We start from the raw sequence: 20,599 nt of genomic DNA on the forward strand, positions 1-20,599 counted from the left end.
TTTAAAATTATTACAACATCATCAAAGTTTCCCCAGCTCTAGCGTGTCCCGCCTGCTAGTTTTTCTGTGGCCACCTTTAGCTTTAGTGTGTAGTTCTGAGTCGGGCTCTGACACGTTAGGCCAGCCTGGTCTGGAAGTCACTTTAAACTCAATGTAGTGCTCTCACCTCGGGGTGGGAAGTCGCTGGTGTTTTACAGGCATGAGCCACCAACTCCAACGGAGTTTCTGTGTATCAACTCAAACTTCTCGTGGTCCAGGGCATGAAGCTTCACCATGTTGTGCTAAGAGCAGCAACTTTACCGATTGAAGCCCCTACCCTTCCAGACTCAATGGTCAGTGTTGGACAATTACACCACAAAGTCTGCGCACCAAGATGAGGGACGGTACCTAGGGTCTGCCTCTCCCCACCCCCACACTCTGTCCACCTTCCCCCTTCCCTTCATCCCGTGCTCATCCTTAACAGATTGAACAAAAATAGGAGTCAATCAGTCCCACGTCCTCACGGTCCACAGGGACTATTTAATAATGTTCCTCCATGATGTGATATTATTCTATTAGCTGAGAATTCATCTTAATACGCTACCTGTCAGAAATAATATAGTGTTGGTGAAGTTGAAGAACAGAAACTCAATCAAGAGAAGCCACCATCCTAAGCTTTTAAGAGTATGTAAGCACATTCCTCAAACAGAATAGAAAATGTGTACAAATCCTCTGCATTCTTAAGTCGCAGTGAAATGTAACGAGAATGCACTGGGCAAGGCCCAGGGTGAGGCTCCAGACGCCCTGCTAAATCCGTTCTCCACTTCTTAGGAACCACCATGAAAACAAATCCCATGGGAAATAACTGTCCAAGACCAACAACACCCCACTTAGATCAGCACCCTGGGTGAACCCAGATCTCCCTTTCTCTGGCTAGCCTTCTCCAACACTCTCAGATTCCTGGGTTAAGTCTCTAAAGTTGGGGTTGGTTTTCCCAAAGCAAAGGTTGATGATCCCGCACCCCCATCTAAACCTACTGGCTGAAAGCAAGCAACTGCTTAGCATCGTCCTAAAAGTCTTCTGGCCTTCGGTCTGTCTCATGTCTACATATTTATTAAAATCTGGTTTGTCACTGGCATCTCTGGAGTCCTTGCTTAAGAGATATTGGAACTTTCGGGTCCTATTTATAATTTCTCATAAACTCAGTCCCGTGCCTACCTCCTTTTCAGAACACAGCCTACGACCTCGACTCCTTCCGGAGAGCTTTCTGTCCTCCCATCTAGGACATGTTCCCATGTATCACCCTCTTGCCTTTGGCTCATGCTGGCATTTGTGTTTGTTTTCCTTTAGAAATCCACGGCACTGCTGACTCAGCAGCCACGTTCCATTGCTCTTCCTCCCAATGCTGCCTCAGAGTTTTAGGACCCGCTAAGGCAGAAATCCTGACTTACCCTTCCATGATTAGTTTCATTAAGGGGACGGGGATCTGGAAGTGCCTCAGTCTCTTAAAATAGCCCCTTGTTAATTGCTGAAAAGAATTTGAGATTCAATTATACTCTGATTTTAGAACTGTCAAGGAAATACAAATTCTGCTTGAAGAAAGTCTTCCATTTCTAGCGGTCTACCTTGTCTTTCCCTTTGCTGGTGGACTATGTGCTTAGGCTTTATGCAAATATTCCTGGATTTTATATATGTACTTGCAAGTGGGCACCCTCAGATACCAGGAGATGCTATTCTGCCTGCGATATTTTAAGCAGCTTCGCAAATGACTTTCGGTATTTCTTTTTCGGAATGAGTTTGCTCCTCACTGGGTTGTACTAAAAATGAACTGAAGTCTCAAGACCCTCGCAAAAAAGAGCTCTTGGTTTCCTAGCAACACGGAGCTCTTTCCAAAGGCATCCTTTTTTTTTTAAGTGCTGAAGTATGCACCAGTCAGAATTGTATAAAACAAAAGACAGATATACTCGGCCTCATGCAGCGACTCTGTAAGCTGCTCATACTGCCGTAAGCTGCACTGCAGTAACTCAGAAACTACTTGCAGGTTCAACTAGCGTTTGAAAACTAAATCAAATCTAACTTTATTTAAATTGATTTTCAGGGTTTAATAAAATACATGGCATAAAAATTCAAAGCCACAGGGCCTTCCAGAGCCCAGTTATGAGCGCTCAGAACCGGAGTATATAAACACACAGCGATGTCCATCCCACATGGACACTAATTGGAATAACATCTCCCACCCTTCTTCTGCTTGCTTTTCTTATCTCCAGTTTCTAAATCAACCGGGTCTTTGGAGATTCTCTGCTGCCCGGGCGAACTAAACATCAAAGTGGTGAGACTTCATCAAAGACTATTTTTCAGCCCTTGATGTCACCTCCTACTAAGTCCTTAGGAGACCTGATTCTACAAAGAAAGGCACACAGAGAAATGGGAGGAGCTATTGCTGGGGGGGGGGGGGCAGTCCTCTGGATAGATGGTAATGCTCTGTCTGGCTTTTCCATCTGGTCCTTAATCGTGCAGTTAGAAATGTGACAAATTCAATGTTGTTTTGTTTTTTATTTTTCCTTTCTCCTCTTGTTTTAAAGAGAAGTAAAGGTGAGAGCTTTAACTTACTTTGAGTAAGGGTGCTTAGAAGAAAGGGTTGGTTTGTTGGTTGATTGTATTTTAAAAAACTTGGAGAGGGGAGATGGCTATGCTGGGAAAGAAAATGTTTACTTATAAAGACTTGGAGTTGGAAAAGGACAGAAGAGCTTCAAACAAGAGGATGAAAATGAGGAACGGAGTGAATGACAGAGGGGAACGGGGAGTTTGTAATGGAGCTTATATAATGCACCACTTTAACCAAATGACCAAAGGGATTTCACTAGACTACCGAGGAAAGCCTGTGGCTCCTCATTCAAAGTACAGCCTGACTCCTGTAACAACACCTGCTAGTAAAGATGCACTAGCTTACTATCAAGACAGAAAAACCTTTAAAGTGTCTGTTTACAGGGCAGGGAATGGGGGTGCTCACCTTCAATCCCAGGTTATTTGGGAGGCAGACTCTGTGAGTTCAAGGCTACCCTGGTCTTTCTATAACAAAGGTCGGGCCACCAAAGCTATATAGTGAGAACTTATGTCACAAACCAAAACAAAATACCAAGTATACTGAGAAAATAAGGCAGTGAGGAGGGTGATCTGTCTGATCACAGTCATGTGACTTTCTCCAAAGAGACAATTTAGGCAGTGAGAAGATGGTTAGAGGGACTGATGGAGGCATGGAACATGGAACATGTTTCTTAGCAACATCCTGCCCAATGCTACAACGGCCAACATGTCATTGTACATCAGTCCATCATCTGTATGATAGACAGAACATAGACTTTGGATGATAGACGTATGTCACAGGTTCAAGTCTTAGCAGATGCATTTCTTGGGTAGGGAACACTGAGACAGAGAGGGTCTTGGCTGCGTAAAATAACCCAAGGTGGGTGGGAACTCCTTCTAACTCACACTCAACTTTGCTAAGCATTTCCAAGAGTTCTAAGAATATAATCTAGAACTTCGGGAATACAAATAAAAGCATGTGATGTTGTAGTCCAAATATAAAATTGATAGTGTTTAAAAAGCAAATTTGCCACACAAGAAGGTTCACACCTATAATCCCAGCACTTGGAAGCTCCCGAGTGTGAGGCTGTCTAGCCTGGGCTTCAGAGCAAGTTCAAGGCAAGCCTGAACTACAACGGGAGTGAGATTCTGTCTCAAAACCCAGGGCTAGAACTGTAACTCACCGGTGCAGCAATCACTTGCCTATCAAAACGGAAACAAAAAAAAAAAAAAAAAAAAAAAAAAAAAAAAACAAGCAAACCAAAAAACCCTTGAGGTGGTAAATCTCACATTAATAAAACTATAGCTAAATATGACCGTTTCGGTTTCATTTCATCTACCCAATGATTTAGTCAAATCCTAGCATTCCAAGGGAACAGGGCCTTAGGCAGACAACACATGATACAGCACACAAGCCCGAAGTACTGAAACCTGGGGAACTAGGCTATGATTGGATGGTCCCAAATTCCATGGGAGGGAGTGGGGGGGGGGGGAATCCCTTTTGTGACTTGGAGCCATTGCCCAGAGGTAAGATCTGGCTGAGCACTAGGAAGAGCCACCTGGGCTCTCCACAAGGTATCACAAAGATATCTACCTACAGGGCAGAGAGGGCCTCACCAGAAACCACAATGGCTGCCATCCCGGCCCTGGCTTTCACAGCCCGCAGATTTGTGAGAACACTCGTTTCTTTACTTAAGCCATCCTCTCTGGTATTCTGTTACCCTCCTGGAGAAACAAATACAAGCTCGCAAAGGTCCGTGGAAGGGGTGAGCTCTTTATGACAAAGAATCTCCCAAGGAGGAGCTAAACATACTGAGAATCCGCACACCTGTCGGTACCAAAGGGTGAGACCAGCTAAGCAGGTCATAATTTATGCCCAGGAAGATACAGAGACGTCATTAATTTTACTTCATTTTAAATTAAACTGTAGAGGAGTTGGGACAACAGTCACTCGCCATCCCGCACCACTAATGCTGGGGATGGAGCCCAGGGCTCCACACATCTTACACAAGCATCTTGCCACCTTTCCCCTGAGGGGCAGCGTGAGATGCACGTGCCTGTAACAACTGCTTCCTTCTTCTGACACTGCCGCTGAAAACACTGTTTTTAAATCAGGTGTTGTAACCACCAAGAATTCTGCTTTACCTTTATTATTCCCAGGCCACGTTGTTAGCCTACAGACTTCCTTGTCTTTAGAACTTGACACATGTCACTAACAGAAGGTCTCCCAAGCCAGATCATTTTGGTAAGAATCTCTCTCGCAGGCCACCTCGACACAGCATATCCTAGAGTACGGGAAAACTCAAACTGCCTCTTCGGGGCCTCCTCCCTCCGTCCACCTGCCTGGACCGTAGCATTGCTCAGAAGAGCGGCAGTTCCTTCTCTGAAGGATCATGGAGCTTCAGACTGATAGTTCTGGCATTTTCGTCTCGCTTCCTGAAAGTCGGGGTCTGCTTTTGAAAACTGCATGTGTGTGTGTGAAAGTTCAGCCATCACCCGAAACTTCCCATTCAAGGACAAACACAAATACTACAGACTTGTGACTGCTGAGCACATCAACGGACGAGCCAGCCCAGGGCTAAAAGAAAGCATTATCTGTGCAATTTCGATCGATTCCTTCCTGTTTCACTAACCTGAGCCAACTTTCTAGCCAGAAAATTCCTCTAGGATTAGTAATGCTTAGAAAGTCACCTGACTCTCCCAGTTTCTATCGGACAAGGGGGAGCAGGGAGGTACTGGGCCGGGCTGATCACAGTGGTATGCCCATGTAATCCCAGCAACTGAGAGGCTGAGACGGGGGGGGGGGGGGGGGGGGGGGGAGTCTGGGGTGAGCCTGGGTCATAGCAGGAATTTCAGGCCATGCTGAACTAAAGAGAGACCTCTCCTGAGGAAGAAGAGAGGAGAAGGTAGGTAGGGAGCCACGGGAGTAGTTAAATATATAATTACTTCAATTACTCCTTGATGCGTTGCTGTGAGGAAGAAGAAATCAGTCAGGGAAGTAGAAATTGTGGAGGTGGAGTTGTTAAGAGTTTAGTTGTTCAATTATCACTTGCATCTGCCAGGATCAGGATAGCCAGATAAATTAGCAACAACAAGAACCAGCCCGAAGATGCTTTTGTATTTTCTAAATAGCTAGAACCAATGCCCTACGCCAAGGAGAAACCATACCAGGAAGTAAGCAGGGACGGGAACCACTGTCTTTTGCAGAGGAAGGTGACGTTCTGAGACAGGGTCTCACTGTGTAGCTCAAAGGGACGTCATCCCTGAGACCCTCAGACTTCAGTCTCCTGGGTGCGAAGATTCTACAGCTATGCACAACACCAGCTGGAAACCATCTTAATAAACAGTAAGAGCACTCACTAGCCACCCGGTGTTTTTCCAAATGCTCTATAGCGATAAACTCTGAATTCTCACTAACGACTCCATAGCAGAGGTGTTCACAGGATCCCTTTGCAAAGCACAGACAACAGGAGGTAGCTTAACTTCTAATAGAACAAAAATCAGATCAGTCTGGCTGACTACATCTCAGTCAGCCTGTATGGAGAGAATCCTGCAGGTAGACGAGGGAAGGTTTCACCTCCCAAGTCACTAGGAAACTCAATGAGAGTTTCAGAAACCCATCTGACCTGCGGGGAGAAGATGGGTTAAGCTTGCACAAACCCTCTGCTACTTACAGGAAGCTTTGGCCTAACTGCAGTGCCCAAAAAGGCCAGGAGAGGGTATCAAATCCCTTGGAGCTGGAGTTCCAGGTAGTCATGATCCAGCCACACACCACGGGTGGGAAAATCTGAACTTGGGATTGCTGCAATAGCAGTACCTACAGAGCCATCTCTCCAACCCCTACACCAAACTTCTAAGTCGTGTTTCGGGCAGAGCACATGCCTCAGAGGTCTCGGTGGGTTGTTCTTTTTAAGCAGAGAGCTAAGCATCAGACTAGGAACCTGTCATCAAATCTGGTGCACATCTACACGTAGACACAGCTCGGTGTCATTTTAAACAAGCTGCCTCTCTCTGGGCTCAAGCATAAACTGAAGGCGTGGAATTGAATTTTCTATTTCCGAATTAAGTGTCTTAAAATTGTAGTCCATCCACCAACCAAAAAGATCTCTCTGCCCTCCATCCTTCCCCTCCCACTCCTCCCATCAGCACATCCACGGCTCTGAAGCTCCGACCCACCTCGGGAAGTGCAGTCGAACACATCCACAGCCTGAGTTACAGAAACAACTTACCCAGGGGCTGTGAGATCAGATCTGAGTCCAACCTTATAGTTTATAAAATTGTCCACAAGTACTTTGTAGCCTCGTGACAACTAGATGTTTTCACATTTAAGATGACAATAAATAATCATAATGCCATCTAGGTACTGTGGTGCATTACGAGATGCAACCACTCGGGAGGCTGATGCAGAAAGATCACCATGTGTCTGAGACTAGCCTATATCTCAGAGTTCAAGGCCAACTTGGTCTGTGCAGTAAGACCTTGTACTGAAAAACGAACAAATAAATTGTAACGAGGCCTACATCACTATAAGGTCAAATGAAATAATTAGTGCACACAGGCCGGAGTAGTTCAGGGTCTGGAGAGTTTGCTCAGTGGTTAGGAACTCAGTGTTCTTCCAGAGGTCCACAGTTCTATGCCCAGAACATCTGTCAGACAGCTTACAATTACCTATAACTTCACCTCCAGGTGTCCTGTGCTTCCACACTCTCGGCCACACACATACAGAGACACATTGTTTTAAATGGTTTTAAAGGACAAGCCCAAGCGTTCACCAGTATTCTCTCTTCAAGGGACAGTAGACAGGGAATACACTGCCACCTTAACAGCCCATCTCAGGCAGGCACTGTAGCTTAATAGAGACCTGTCTAGCATGCAGAAAGCCCTGGGTTTGACCTCTAGCACTCTACCATGACATAATTCAGACATGGTGGCGCATGTCTATATGTCTTAGGGTTCCTATTGCTTTGATAAAACACCATGACCAAAAAAACAAGTTGGGGAGAAATGGGTTTATTTGGCTTATACTTCCACAGCACTGAAGGAAGTCTGGACAGAAACGCAAATAAGGAAGAATCCTGGAGGCAGGCAGGAATGCAAAAGCCATGGATGGGTGCTGCTTACTGACTTCTTCCTTGTGGCTTGCTCAGCCTGCTTTCTTAAAGAATCCAGGACCACCAACCCAGGAATGGGACCACCCACAATGGGCTGTGTCTTTCCCTATCAATCACTAATTAAGAAAATGCCTTACAGCCAAATCTTATGAAGGCATTTTCTCAATTGAGGGTCCCTCCTTTCAGATAAGTCTAGGTTGTGAGTCAAGTTAACAAAAAGACTTAGCCACAAAATGTATAATAAATAAATATACCAAACCAATCGTTCCTGATAGGATGTAGATCTCGGAGTCTTTTATCTCTAACACTTAGTAATAATGCTTTCCAAACAGAAAGAACTCAAAACTTACCATGAAAGGAAACAACCCTGGCCTGTTATCTACTAGGTTCTGTGATCACTAAGTGACCTAGGTCAACTCCAACTTAGTGACACTATTTGACTACAGAATGGGCCATATCTCACTAGAGTGATGGGGGAGGAGGGATCCAAGCAGAACCAGAAGTGACTGCTATATTTGGGGACGTGACCTTTAAGAACAGGACAAAACCCGTGGACAGACTGAGATGCTGTCCAAGTCAGGGGTGTTTGAAGTGAGGGATGTCAAACATGCTTATAGGTCGACGGATAGAAAAGAAAGGAAAACTGAATAAAATGGGAATTCACGCAGCAGAACAGTCACACGTAAGCATGAAAACCTCGGAGAAGTAAAACCTTGGAAGCACAGGATAAGACCCCTTAAAGATGGAAGAAATTCAATTAAAGACACTTGTCCCTGCCAGCCTGATTTCCCTCTGTGACAAAGCAGGCGACCACACGCTTAGAATATGTCCCTCAGAATAAAGGACGGTAAACCTATGTCTGACCCCTCCCCAGACTGAGCCTTCTTGCTTTCTATCTCCTGAAGCCCACTGCAACACCTTTCACAGGAATAGAGATGGCTTGTAATGAATAATGAATATTGAATATTGAATGAGTTTGAAGCCCGGACTGAGGAAAATGTGACCAGTCATGGGAAGGCAGGCCAGGGCATGCAGGTATGTTCAGCCCTGAGTGGACCTAGATCCTCCCTCCTCCGTAGCCTTCACATAGATCCTCTCCCGAAAGACGGCCTTCGCTTTTCAGCTCTGAGCGGTCCCTCTGGTCCTTTCCCCATCTGCTAAGCAGTACACTACCTTCTCAAGGGTCTTTAATACCAGACTCTAATTTCAACAGTCTCTGACAAAACAAATGCAAATAGGTTGCTTTGCACAGTGTGTAAAAGTAGACGGGTTGCCATTGTGAATATTTTCATCGCCTTCATAAAATGCTACGTAACGCCACGTCTTAGGAAATGTCCTTTGCCTCACTGCTTGTGAGAACCTCAGCTCGCCTGTTTTCCCTCCTCATTAATGCAAGCCTGGAATGAAGCTACGAGGCAAAAGCAGTAAGAGAACATTCAAATGAAGTAAGAAACAAATAGACACGCTCATCAATAAATAGTGTTTTACCTTATATAAAACACACTCGGTCCTACGGAGGACTCACATCCGGATGCACATGCCTGAACTGGCTGCTTTAATTATAGGGGGACTGCCTCCTAAGGTCCCAAAACTCCTCCTCATCCATTTACCAGGGCCGCTGGATCCAGTTATTTGGCACCCCTCCACGACTGTATTTATTTCCCCCCCCCCCCCGAGCAAGTTTATGACGATCATTTTCCTGCACACATTTTCTATCTCCTCTGTAAAATGTGCAGTGCTCATAATTATCAGATAAATAGTGCTGACATAATTCTGTGCACATGTGACAATTAACAACTAAAGAAAATGACACAAGACACAGGAGACTTTATTTAGCTCACTGCCAACAGAAAATACTGTGTGGCAAGGGATAATTATTTGAAAGGTAAAACCTCCCAAGAATAATAGAAAGCCAGCCTCCGTTAGTTTTGGGGACACACTGATTGTGTGCATTTTTCACAGGAGGGGTGTGCCCCAGGGCTCACTACAGCAGAGGCATTGCTCTGAACTCTAGATCGCTGTTGGCAACTGCCAGCCACTGGACAAGTGGCTGGTGCAAGCTGAAATGAGCTACTTAAAGCCAGAAACACTAACCAAGTTCCAAAGGCCACATGGAAAATATTTCATCTCGATCAATACGTTTCATTTGACCGTACATGGAAATGTGTTTGACATAAACCAGGCCAAGCAAAAGTTACACAAGTAACTTCACCTTTTCCTTTTAGATGTGTCTGGAAGAAAGTGTCTGGTGGCCTATGCAGGAAGCATTCACATCTATTTCTGTTGCAGAGCACCGTGTGACATCATTGCCACGATTTCCGGGATGCGGGCTTTGATTCCTGCAATTTTGAATGATGGAGGTCCTTCTTATCCCAAAGCCATTAAGAGAACAGATTCAAATAAAACAGTTTTTCAGAAACAAGGAACCCTGAGTGGCAGCCTGGCCCTACAACCACAGAGCTCCAGAGGTTGGGGTGGGGGTGGGGCTGCAGGAAGATCAGCTCCAGCATGGTCCGTACACTGCATCAAAGAGACGAAACCAAACCAATGGGCTATCTTCACTTTCCTATCTCGGACTTCACTCCTTCAAAATTGGTTTTAATTGGTCCTGTTTACAATGAACAAGTTAAAGTCTTCTTGCTTCTTACTGCAGCTCTGGTTCAAAACAAGGTGAGAAGTTTATGCCTAGTCCAAAAAAACATGGGAACTTTCCCAGTTTTCAAGTTCAAAACTTTCTTCACTGTTAATTCTGAAGACATCCATCTATGGACTTAGCAAGGATGTGACTTATCATTATATTTGGCTTACTGTTTCAAGATAACCCTTAGGAGTCCTTGACAGAAGTTCATCTGTGCAGCCAGTCTTTAGAAATCCTGGAATCCTAGACAGCTCATTGGAGAATGCATCCCTGTGTCTTCAGAAGAGGCAACAGTATCCAGAAATGTCCTTCTTGTAGTCTGAGCATCTAAAGGTCACATCAGGAAACTAACTCGTTCCCAGAGAAATCTGTATTCCCGAGGTATGTTACATGTCAGTTCCTTTAAGTGTGCTAGGACTTTTCCTCAAAAGCTAAAGAACCAACACTGAACCCCGACACTGGTCTCACAGAATATACCTGTCACAAAACACACCTGGTTTCCCGGCCTTTTCCTACTGCCTTCCTGCAACAGAGCAGGAAACAGTCTTCTCGGAGCGCCCTGCCAATTACAACCAAGTGTGAACACGGCTGACTCCAGGTGAGACCTTTAAGACTCTAGCTAAGCCCTCATTCCAAATCAGACTGTGAGGCAACAGAGCAGAGAAAGAAGGCTCCAGAGGGAGGAAAGCATCCCAGGTGCCTGACCCTCTTGGTCTCATCAAATAATCATCTGCTCTTACTAAGTGGGGAAACATGCTTAACTTTGTCCTCCTCTGGACGAGGGAAAGTGAATTTGCAGAAAAATATGAATAACGAAGTTCCCAAAGAGGCACGAAGCAGGTTCTAGTTTTCGGAAGAAATCCTATCAGCCTGCCAAGGGGACCACCCCCACTGGTCACCTTCCTCTATTTGTAATTTCAAACCAAATTTAGAAATTTAGAAAAGAAAGGACTTAGAAAGGTCATGCCTCTTTATCCCCTAGTGTCTAGGAAACAAAAACTCCAGGGCCAGGAGGCAGGATTCCTGTAATCCCATCTTCAGGAAAGTAGAGCCTCGAGGATCCCCCGAGTTCTCACAGAGACTGAGATACAGAACAAGACACTGTTGATATGGAAAAATAAAAGATCTTTTCAACTCCCCATTCATATGTGTCTATGTGTGTTCGGGTATACACGCATGTGGAGCTCAAAGGACAGCCTCAGGTCTCATTCACCGGATACCATGAACCTTAACTTTTCTTTTTGAGAGTCTCCTGCCTGGGAACCTATGAAGTAGGCTAGGCCAGCAGCCAAGGAGCCACAGAGATCCTGTCCTAAGCCTCCTCAGATTCTAAGTACGTCACTACAGCTGACTACTTTTTTTTTATTCTTTAATCTTTTTTTAAAGTCCAGTCTTTTTCCCCCTCCCAGTACACACTCTGACTGTTCCACATCTCATACCCCCCCCATCTCCAAGAGGATTTCCCCCTCCACCCCCACTCTCACCCCATCAGACCTCCCTACTCTCTGTGGCATCAAGTCTCTTGAGTGTTAGGTGTATATTCTCTCACTGAGGCCAGACCAGGAAGTCCTCTGCTGTATATATGTTGGGGTCCTCATATCGGCTGCTGTATGCTGCCTGCTTGGTGATCCAGTGTCTGAGAGATCTCAGGGGTCCAGGTTAATTGAGAGTGCTGGTCTTCCAACAGGGTCACCCTCCTTCTCAGCTTCTTCCAGCTTTACCCTAATTCAACCACAGGGACCAGCAGCTTCTGTTGATTGGTTGGGTGTAAATATCTGTATCTGACCCTTTCACCTGCTTGTTAGGCAATGGGCAACCTCAGGAGGTAGGAGGTTGGTGGACCCTCTAGAATGTACCAGAGACCTGGGAGGTGAGAGACTCTCAGGACTCAAAGGGAGGGACCCAAGGTGCAATGCCCTACAGTGGGCAGAGGGAACTTGTAGAGCCCACCTCCAGCAAAAAGGCGGGGCATCAAGTGGAGGGATGGGGTTGTCATTGCAGTCAAAAACTCTGACCCAGAATTGTTCCAGTCTGAAAGAACTACAGGGATGGAAATGGAGAAGAGCCTGAGGGAAAGAAGGTCCAGGGACAGGCCCAGAGTGGGATCCAGCTCAAGGCCCTTTTCAAAGCCTGACACCTTTATCAAAGCTATGGCGCGCCTACTCGTTTGACTTCTTCTATGAGTTAGGTGACTGAACTCAGATCCTTGTGCTGACAGGGCGACCACTTTCCTGACTGCTTCTCTCCAGCTCGAAGGAGAAAACCTATCATCTAGCAACCATTTTAGAGGAGTGCTTCTCAACCTTCCTGATGCAACCCTTTAATACAGTTCCTCATGTTGTGGTGACCCCCTAATCTCAAAAAATACTTAACTGCAAGTTTGGTACTACTGTGAATCGTATTGTAGATATCGGATATGCGACTCCCAAGGGGGCCGTGACCCACATGTTGGGAATCTCTTGTTTTACACTATTTTTATTTTCTTAAAGAGTGTAAGTCAGATGAAAACCAGGAAGCCAAGGCTCTAAGGTCATTCTGGTTAGACGCCACTTGTTTCCTGGCCTACTCTAAGAATTATTTCAGAGTTCACATACCTGGCTTGTTGACCACTGAGAGAACAGTCAAGAATCCCCATCTTAAATATTTCCTTGATTTACTCACAAAAGGCTTGTGTGCTGACTGGGGAAATGTGGAAACCAGCGGAGGAAAAGAAGGACACGAAATAGAATATTAACGTTTGGGCTGGAGTAGAAACAGACTAATTCCATTTCTGAGCACCCAGCTGACAGAGAGGGCCAGTTGGTCAGACACTGCCTTGCTCAAGTCTGCCGCCATACTATCTCGGACCTCCAAATGCCCTCTCTCCAGTCTACAGCCTTCCCCCAGGCTCCTGCAGGCCATTCCCTGGATATCCAAAAAAAGTGCACAGCCTCCGGTAAGCCAGTCCCTTATCTCACAAGAGTCTCCAGAGAAAGCCAATTACAAAAGGTGTGCCTGGTGTTAAAGGGATAGGCCTGGGGCACAAGGAAAACTTCCCCTAACCAAAGCCAGAAGTAAAGCTCAGTCAACAAGGTTAACAGATTGTAAGACACTGTGACACGAACCGCTCAAGGCTGGAGGGACACAAGTCTTAGAACAGGATGTGAGCACCTGAGAGAGTCAAGTTCAATCCCCCAGTTCTGCCTGAGATTGTTGGTTTTTTTTTTTTTTTTTTTTTTTTTTTTTTTTTGGTGGCTGAAAAACAGACTTTCTCTTATCAGAAGGAACTGTGCTCATCCAAGTGTGAAGTCTTGGAAATGGGGAAAGGTTGTGAGCGATGAGACACAGAACACGGGCTGGAAGCCAAGCTCGAGAACTTAGTACATAGGTCCCAAGTTAGGAAACTGGGCACAGCGCAAAGGAAGATGGACAGGGAGACGGGAAAGAGACTGGCTGGTTATCAGGCTGGAAAGTAAGAAACAGTTCAAGAGGAGAATGCTGTCTAATAAGGTTCTTTTTATTTTCATTTGTGTGTGTGTGTGTGGCTATTTTCCTGTATATGTTTGTGCACCATGAGTAAGCTCTAGTGCCTTAAGAGGGTGTTAGATCCTCCGAGACTAGAGTTACAAATTGCTGTGAGTCCCATATAGGTGCTGGGAATTGAACCTGGATCCTCTAGAACAGCCACTGATCTTAGGCACTAAGCCAACTCTGAAGCCCCAGCAAAGCTAATTCTGCTAAGAAGCCAGGGTGTGATTTAACCCAAGGTAACTGTCATTTCCTCAGTAAATGCTGGCAGCTTCTTCCAAACATCTGGTTAAGAAAGGAAAACAGAAAGCAATGATGGCGGAGAAATGCCCGGCTGAAGGCATTACAGAGGAACATGCTTAACACTGATAAGGTCCAGAAGTTAGAGATGAGATAGAACTTTTTTATTCCTGGGCAGCCAGAGATTCAAGACAAGCCTTCATCTGCAGGAGGAGCAATGTTCGAAGGAGGTTTTTGAGGTTTTCAGTGTGGAGTGGGAAAGGCAAGACCTGCTTGCTTCTTTCTGGCTTGGAATTAAAGTTCAAGGGGACAATGGTCAAAGTCCAGTTTCTATTCTCTACTAAGCCACTACCCAGTCGACCTATTAAAACTCGGCATTCCTCTCGCCACTACAGATAACATCCTGCGGAATCCACTGACCCTGATTTCCCAATTGTTTGCTGGCAGTGGGACGGGCCTCACTGCTCTGTGGGTCTTTAGGACAACCTCACCCTGTCTAGCTCTCCACACCTCACCTTTCTTGTTCCCACGTCCAAACCTCATGCTTCGTATTCCAGACTGATGCTTCCCCAGCCTTACACACCCTCCCCCTGGGACGGCTCGGAGGGTAAGAGCACTTGCTCTTGCAGAGGATCTAGTTCTGGGAACAGAACCCACACAGTGGATCCGGCACCTTCTTTTGGCCACCCCAGACACCAGGCATGGATACATACATACATAACTTACAACCAAAAGACTCACACACATAAAGTGAAGATGATGAGTATATAGAAAACAAGCACATCTTTTAAAGCTAAAGCTGAAGTTCCCTGCCTTCTCCTTAAAACTTGCACTTTTCGGGCTGGAGGGATGATAGCTCAGAGGTTAAGAGCAATGTCTTGCTCTCTCAGAGGTCCCGAGTTCAATTCCCAGCAACCCCATGGTGGCTCACAACCATCTGTAATGGGATCCAATGAACTCTTCTGGGGAGTCTGAAGACAGCTACAGATTTTATATATATATATATGTGTGTGTGTGTGTGTGTGTGTGTGTGTGTGTGTGTATGTATGTATGTATGTATATATGATAGATATTATAGATATTCTTAAAAAACAAAAACTTGGCACTTTTCTTTATTTCCTCCACAGATTGTGACATCACCACAAAATACAGCCAGAGTCTGTACCGCTGCTCCTCAGTACTGCCTCTCTCACGAGGAACCAGACAGACGCCTTCACATCACCCAACAGAGTCCAAAGACCCAAGGGAAGCCCAGCACCGCTGTGGAGCCTGTCTACAGAGCATGCTCATGTTCAGAGCACGCCAGGTGTCCTTCCCAGAGGGGGCACTTCCGCCCACCTCCAGAATGGCTGCACTGTTACCATTCAAGAACTTTTACAACCCCAACAGCTTCTCAGGGTCATGGGTGTGAGAGGCTAACCAGACCAAGCTATCATTTTCTGCCAAGCTCTCAAAATGGCCTTTCCATCTTTTCCACTAATCATAGTCAGCCTGACATCATATGTCACTTGCTAACATTAAAAACAAACAAACAAACAAAAACCCTCAGGACTTACCCTAGGCCATCTTATGAGTCATGTACAATAAAAGTTTCAAACAGTATTTGTTACATATGTTATATTCAGTGAGCTTTCCAATCCCCGAGAAACATCATATAGATTTGCACATTTTGTAAATGCATTTTACAATTTGCACTACTGCAGATGTACCTAGCACACAGCACAGTATATAAAAACTTGAATGAATGGACTTTTGATCTATTAATTAGTGGGAAAGTTTACTTAGGAACTTGGAGCATGTAAGGTACTCAAATGAAAAAGGACTGTCAGTCAAATGGTAACTTGAGCATGTTAGTGGCTTATGCCTCTAATTCCTGCTCCTGGGGACTGAGACAGAAAGATGACCGTGAGTTCAGAGCTAGCCTGGGCTACATGATAGATTTTTCAGGCTAGCCCACTTAACAACAGAGACTTCAGAAAGAATTTTTAAAAATTGAGATGGGAGTGGGACAAGAAAAAGAAGAGATAGAAAAGGTGGTGGGGGGAGAAAAGGAAATAGTGGTTCAGAATCCAAAGTGAGCTGAACTGGAAAGGATCTCCATGTCACATCGACACGTTGAAGGTTCCGGTGATGCTTCATGAGGTTGTCCAGGTTTAGGACAGAGACTGTAAAAAGGACTTTGTGCCAAGCCATGGGTCAGCTGACACAGAAAGCAGGGAGGGGCAAGACAACCGCCAGGGAAGAACGCACATTAACTTCGGTGACTTCAGAAGAGACATTAGAATAGGACAAAGAGCCTCTCACTCTCAGAACCCCACCACCTCAGCACTCAGGAAGAGGATGACCGGGATTCAGCCTGCCTACTAATCCGCAAGTGACCAATGAGAGAGCCAGAAATGGGTGAGATGGGAGCAGAGGAGAGGAGGAGGGATGGAAGGACGCACATACCAGCGCCCTCTGGGAACAATTACCTCATATATTTTTTTGTGTGGTAAGAACAGCTAAAATATCAGCAATTTTCAAGACTGTTATTACCTACGGTCAACATGTTCAGGAAGAGATCTCTTAGACTTATTCCTCTCAGCCTTTGACCACCACCACCTTCTTCTTCTGAGGTATACTGAGGACTTGGCCACCATCACACAGCTAGCAAGTCAGATTTCCACCACAGACAGGAAGGACCCCATAAAGCCTCACCCCAGCTCAGCAGCTTGGATGGCTAGAGGCTGCCGAAAGTCAGTTATTTTCCGGAACTAACTCTGGTAGGTTGTCTAAGTTCCAATGAACAGTTTCACACCCATGCTTATAGACGGTACCGACTGAACTCATTGAGCAGTAAAAGGACAAGAAGTAGCCGGCGGGGGTGGGAGGGGTGTCATCTGGGAAGAGCTGAAGAGAAAATGGGAGGTTGGTAAGATCAGAATGAACCATATACATGTATGAAACCCTCAAAGAATTCGGATTTTTGGTGATTTGTTTTTTGTTTGTCTTAATGTGTCTTGGTTTTGAGACACATTAAGGGTCTCTCTACATGCCTGTGGCTATCCTGAAACTCAATATATAGATCAGGCTGGCCTTGAACTCAGAGATTCACCTCTCTCTGCTTCCTGATTTCAGGGATTAACAGATGAAGCGGGCTAGGCATGGTAGTGCATACATTACCTATAATCCCACTACTTGGAAAGTGGAGGCAGAAGAATCAGGAATTCAAGGCCGATCCTTGGTTAGAGGTCAGCCTGGTCTACCTGAGACTCTCCCTGAGAATAAATCTTTAGTTTCCAACAGTATCCTAAGCATGGAAAAAAATCTTGGATTCCTAGAAGTGAGTCAAAAGCATTCAACCAAGACCATGAAATTAAAAGGCTAGGTCATAAAAGCCTTCAATATCTGACACAAGGTCAAACCGACAGTGGGTTCTTCCTAAGTGACGGGTGACCAGCGGCAGATCGGAGGATGCCAATTACAGGCAATCAAAGAGAAAAGTGGCTGTTTCAAAGGTATAATCTCACCATGACGTGCACAATGAACAGCAAAACTGTGACCGCTGAGCACTAATTTGCACACTCCTCCGTGCCTCAGTTTCTCTACTCACACAATAGAAATGACTATAATACACACGTTGCTTGGGAGATTAAAGGAACGTAGTGACAGCCCACGGAGTCGGGTGGTTGGGGGGGGGTGTGTACCTGTAAATCCAGCAAGTAGCAAGGAGAGGCTGAAGGAGCAGAGCTGCTAAATTTGCTGTCTACACATCAGAGAAAAACACTAGCCATTGGAAAAGTAGCACTTAACAACTGGGGGTGGGGTGGGGTGGGGGGTGGTATAGTTCAGTTGGTAGAATGTTTGAGCCGAGTTCCTAATCTTAGAATAAGAGGCAAGAGGATCAAGTGTTCAAGGTCATCCACCCAGTGTTCAAGGTCATGCCCTAACCTAAGTTGGAGGACAGATGTCCTCATAAAGCAGGGGAAGGAAGAGCATGCTGAAGAACTGTTTAATCAGAGGTTTGATTTTACTACTACATCTTACAGCTGCTCCTCATCATACGACTTTGAACTCCATAGGCCATAACTATACCTCAAGAGTCCCATCAGCATCCAGGACATCATACAAAGCACTTTAAAACTTGCATAGTCTATTACAATTTTGCAAATAGAAGAGTCGACGGTGTTAGCACTGGACCCAATTTCTCACCACTACACTAGATCTATGAAACCACTCAAAGTCATACACCACATAGTTTCTGAGGCCTTTGAATTTTGAGCTTTGGATTTATTTCATTTGTTGGTTGGGTTGTTGTTGGGGGGGTTAACTGGGAAATTTGAGTTCTTAAGCAGAAAAACTGGAGTGGAAATAGTTGTCTTGTTTAGACAAAAACATCTGCCTTTCAATGGTATGTTCACTACACCCTAACGCACACTATAGGAACTGAATAGCTAAGTATATTAAAATAGCCTTAATAAAAAGAGTGACTACCAGTGAGGTTATTTCAGAGGAGGAAAAAAATACCCCATTACTTCACAAGAAAAAAAAAAGTCAGTCTCAAAGGTGGGATTCATCAAGGAGACTGGTTCAAGGACCCTTCTTGTTTTCCAGATGATTTACTTTCGAAATTCCAGCCAAGCCTAAAAGATCTGTATCCAAAAAAGAAGAAGAAGAAGAAGAAGAAGAAGAAGAAGAAGAAGGTGGAGGTGGTGTGGTGTCCTCAGATTCACAGATTAGTCTTGTTAGAATGTTGATCCCATGAGTAATGTTCACAGCTGCAGCATCCAACAATGGAATTAACCTTTCAGCAGGAAGCAGAGAGCCATCCCAGCCAAACCACCCCGGATCCACCAACCTTCCCAACTCCCGGACCCTAACCAACCATCTTCGGAGGCTACACGGTGGGTGGGTGCGTGCGTGCGTGCGTGCGTGCGTGCGTGCCTCCTAGAGTTGGACGTGTAGATCTTTTTTATGACTCATTTGGTTTTAAAATTCCTCCAAATGCTTAGTATAGGAAAAGAGACCAACTTGTTAAAACCCACTTAGAAAAAGATTAATTTCTAAGTGTTAAAGTGCTTATGCATCCTGGGGTACAGGCATTTTTTTTTAAAAAAATGCCTTGTTTCTCGGGAAAAAGAAAAAAGAAAAAAAACGCTCTGCTTCTCGGAAAAAAAAAAAACGCTCTGCAGATGAAAGGTGTACTAGGCGATTTCTAACACAACACAACTTACCCCCTAAACGTCAATCATCATACCAAAAAGGAAAAAAAAAAAGAACTTATTACAGACCCGGGTAAAACCTCCCCAACACTGATTTCATACCCTAGGTTCCTAATACCTCGTCTCGGGGCTGCTCGGTCGAGCTAGGCTGTTCTCTGAGACGGGGAAAAAAACCAACAGCTTCGGTGCGTCTTTCCTAGAGGTAGCCAGGACGACTGACACCGAACGTCTCAGCCTTCTCTCAAATAATGGCGTTTGTAATTCAGCCTCCCCGCATGGACTACCCGATACCTAAAAACTCGCAGCCCGGAGCTTGGAAATCGGGGAAGGCTGGCGGCACACAACACCCAGGCAGACGCGGGAAACAGACAAGGGCAGATAAAGCAAAGTGGTCCCTGGGGTAAGCTGCCCTGGAGGCGCGCCTCACACGCCGCTCGGTGAGCCTCGGCCACCGCCACCGGACGATCGGGTCCCCGCTCCTCTGCCTCCCAGACGCCCCACGCCCCCTGCGTGGCTCCCGGGAACCGATGCATTCTCCAGGCTGGCGTGTGGGGAGATCCCGGCCGGATCACCCCGTTGCATGGGTGCCCACCCGCCACCACGACAGAAGCGCCCCTAAATTGGGCCGCCCCCTCCCCCCCTCCACGCCCCATTGTTCCCGGGAGGCCGCGAGCTGGGAGCGCAAGGGATCGGGACAGAGAGGTGCCGCAACTCACCCGCGACGCCGCACAGGAGCACGAAGCACAGTAGGAGCGCCATGGTAGCTGCCGGGCCGTGGGTTGCAGGGAAACGCTCTCAGCTGGGAGCCCCGGTTTGCCCAGTGCCTGGTACACTCCCGACTGGCTCCCGGCGGTGGCAGCAGCGAAGGCACCTCTGCGCCCCGCCCCGGCTCGGCAGGTGAACGCGTCACTTCCGGCAGCAGTCGGGAGCCCCTAGGCAGGGAGCCCACAGTGTTGGCGCCCTGGGGTTGCCATAGAAACCGGGCTTAGCGCACGTTTCCCCACCACCACCACCACCCCTCCACCCTCCTTCTAGGGAACCTTCCAGTTCCAGCGTTCTTGCGCCTTACACCTGCTTGCTCTGGGAGCCACCTTCCGCATTTCCGCGCTTTCTCCCCTTGGTTAAATCGCTGCTTTGTGAAAATGGGAAGCAGCGAGCCAGTGTCAAAGCTGAAACCGCAGTCACACTCTCCCCCGGAGCCCGGCTGCAGGCCACAATTGCTCCTTCTTCCTAGACCCTGAGCGTGGTTTCTACACACCACCAGGCAGCAGTCATCGCATCCTGTGGTCATGAGTGGGGACCCCCTGGCACCCGTGTTTCCTTCCATGTGCAATCAGAAA

At 46.2% G+C, this 20,599-nt stretch overlaps 1 protein-coding gene across 4 annotated transcripts in view; it reads right to left on the reverse strand.

Moving 5' to 3' along the window:
* Nucleotides 1–20,072, reverse strand: part of CXADR (CXADR cell adhesion molecule) — a gene marked incomplete at its 3' end in the record, with an annotated part of 48,158 nt that extends 28,086 nt beyond the window's left edge. For all 4 annotated transcript variants that reach the window (XM_080919267.1, XM_080919266.1, XM_080919269.1 and 1 more), the window contains exon 1: nt 19,976–20,072. In XM_080919267.1, coding sequence (XP_080775393.1) covers nt 19,976–20,018 — 43 coding nt within the window. In that variant the 5' untranslated portion in view covers nt 20,019–20,072. The remainder of the gene's footprint in view (nt 1–19,975) is intronic.
* Nucleotides 20,073–20,599: the final 527 nt, after the last annotated feature.

Source organism: Micromys minutus (assembly GCF_963924665.1).
Source record: "Micromys minutus genome assembly, chromosome: 7".
Classification (NCBI taxonomy): domain Eukaryota; kingdom Metazoa; phylum Chordata; class Mammalia; order Rodentia; family Muridae; genus Micromys; species Micromys minutus.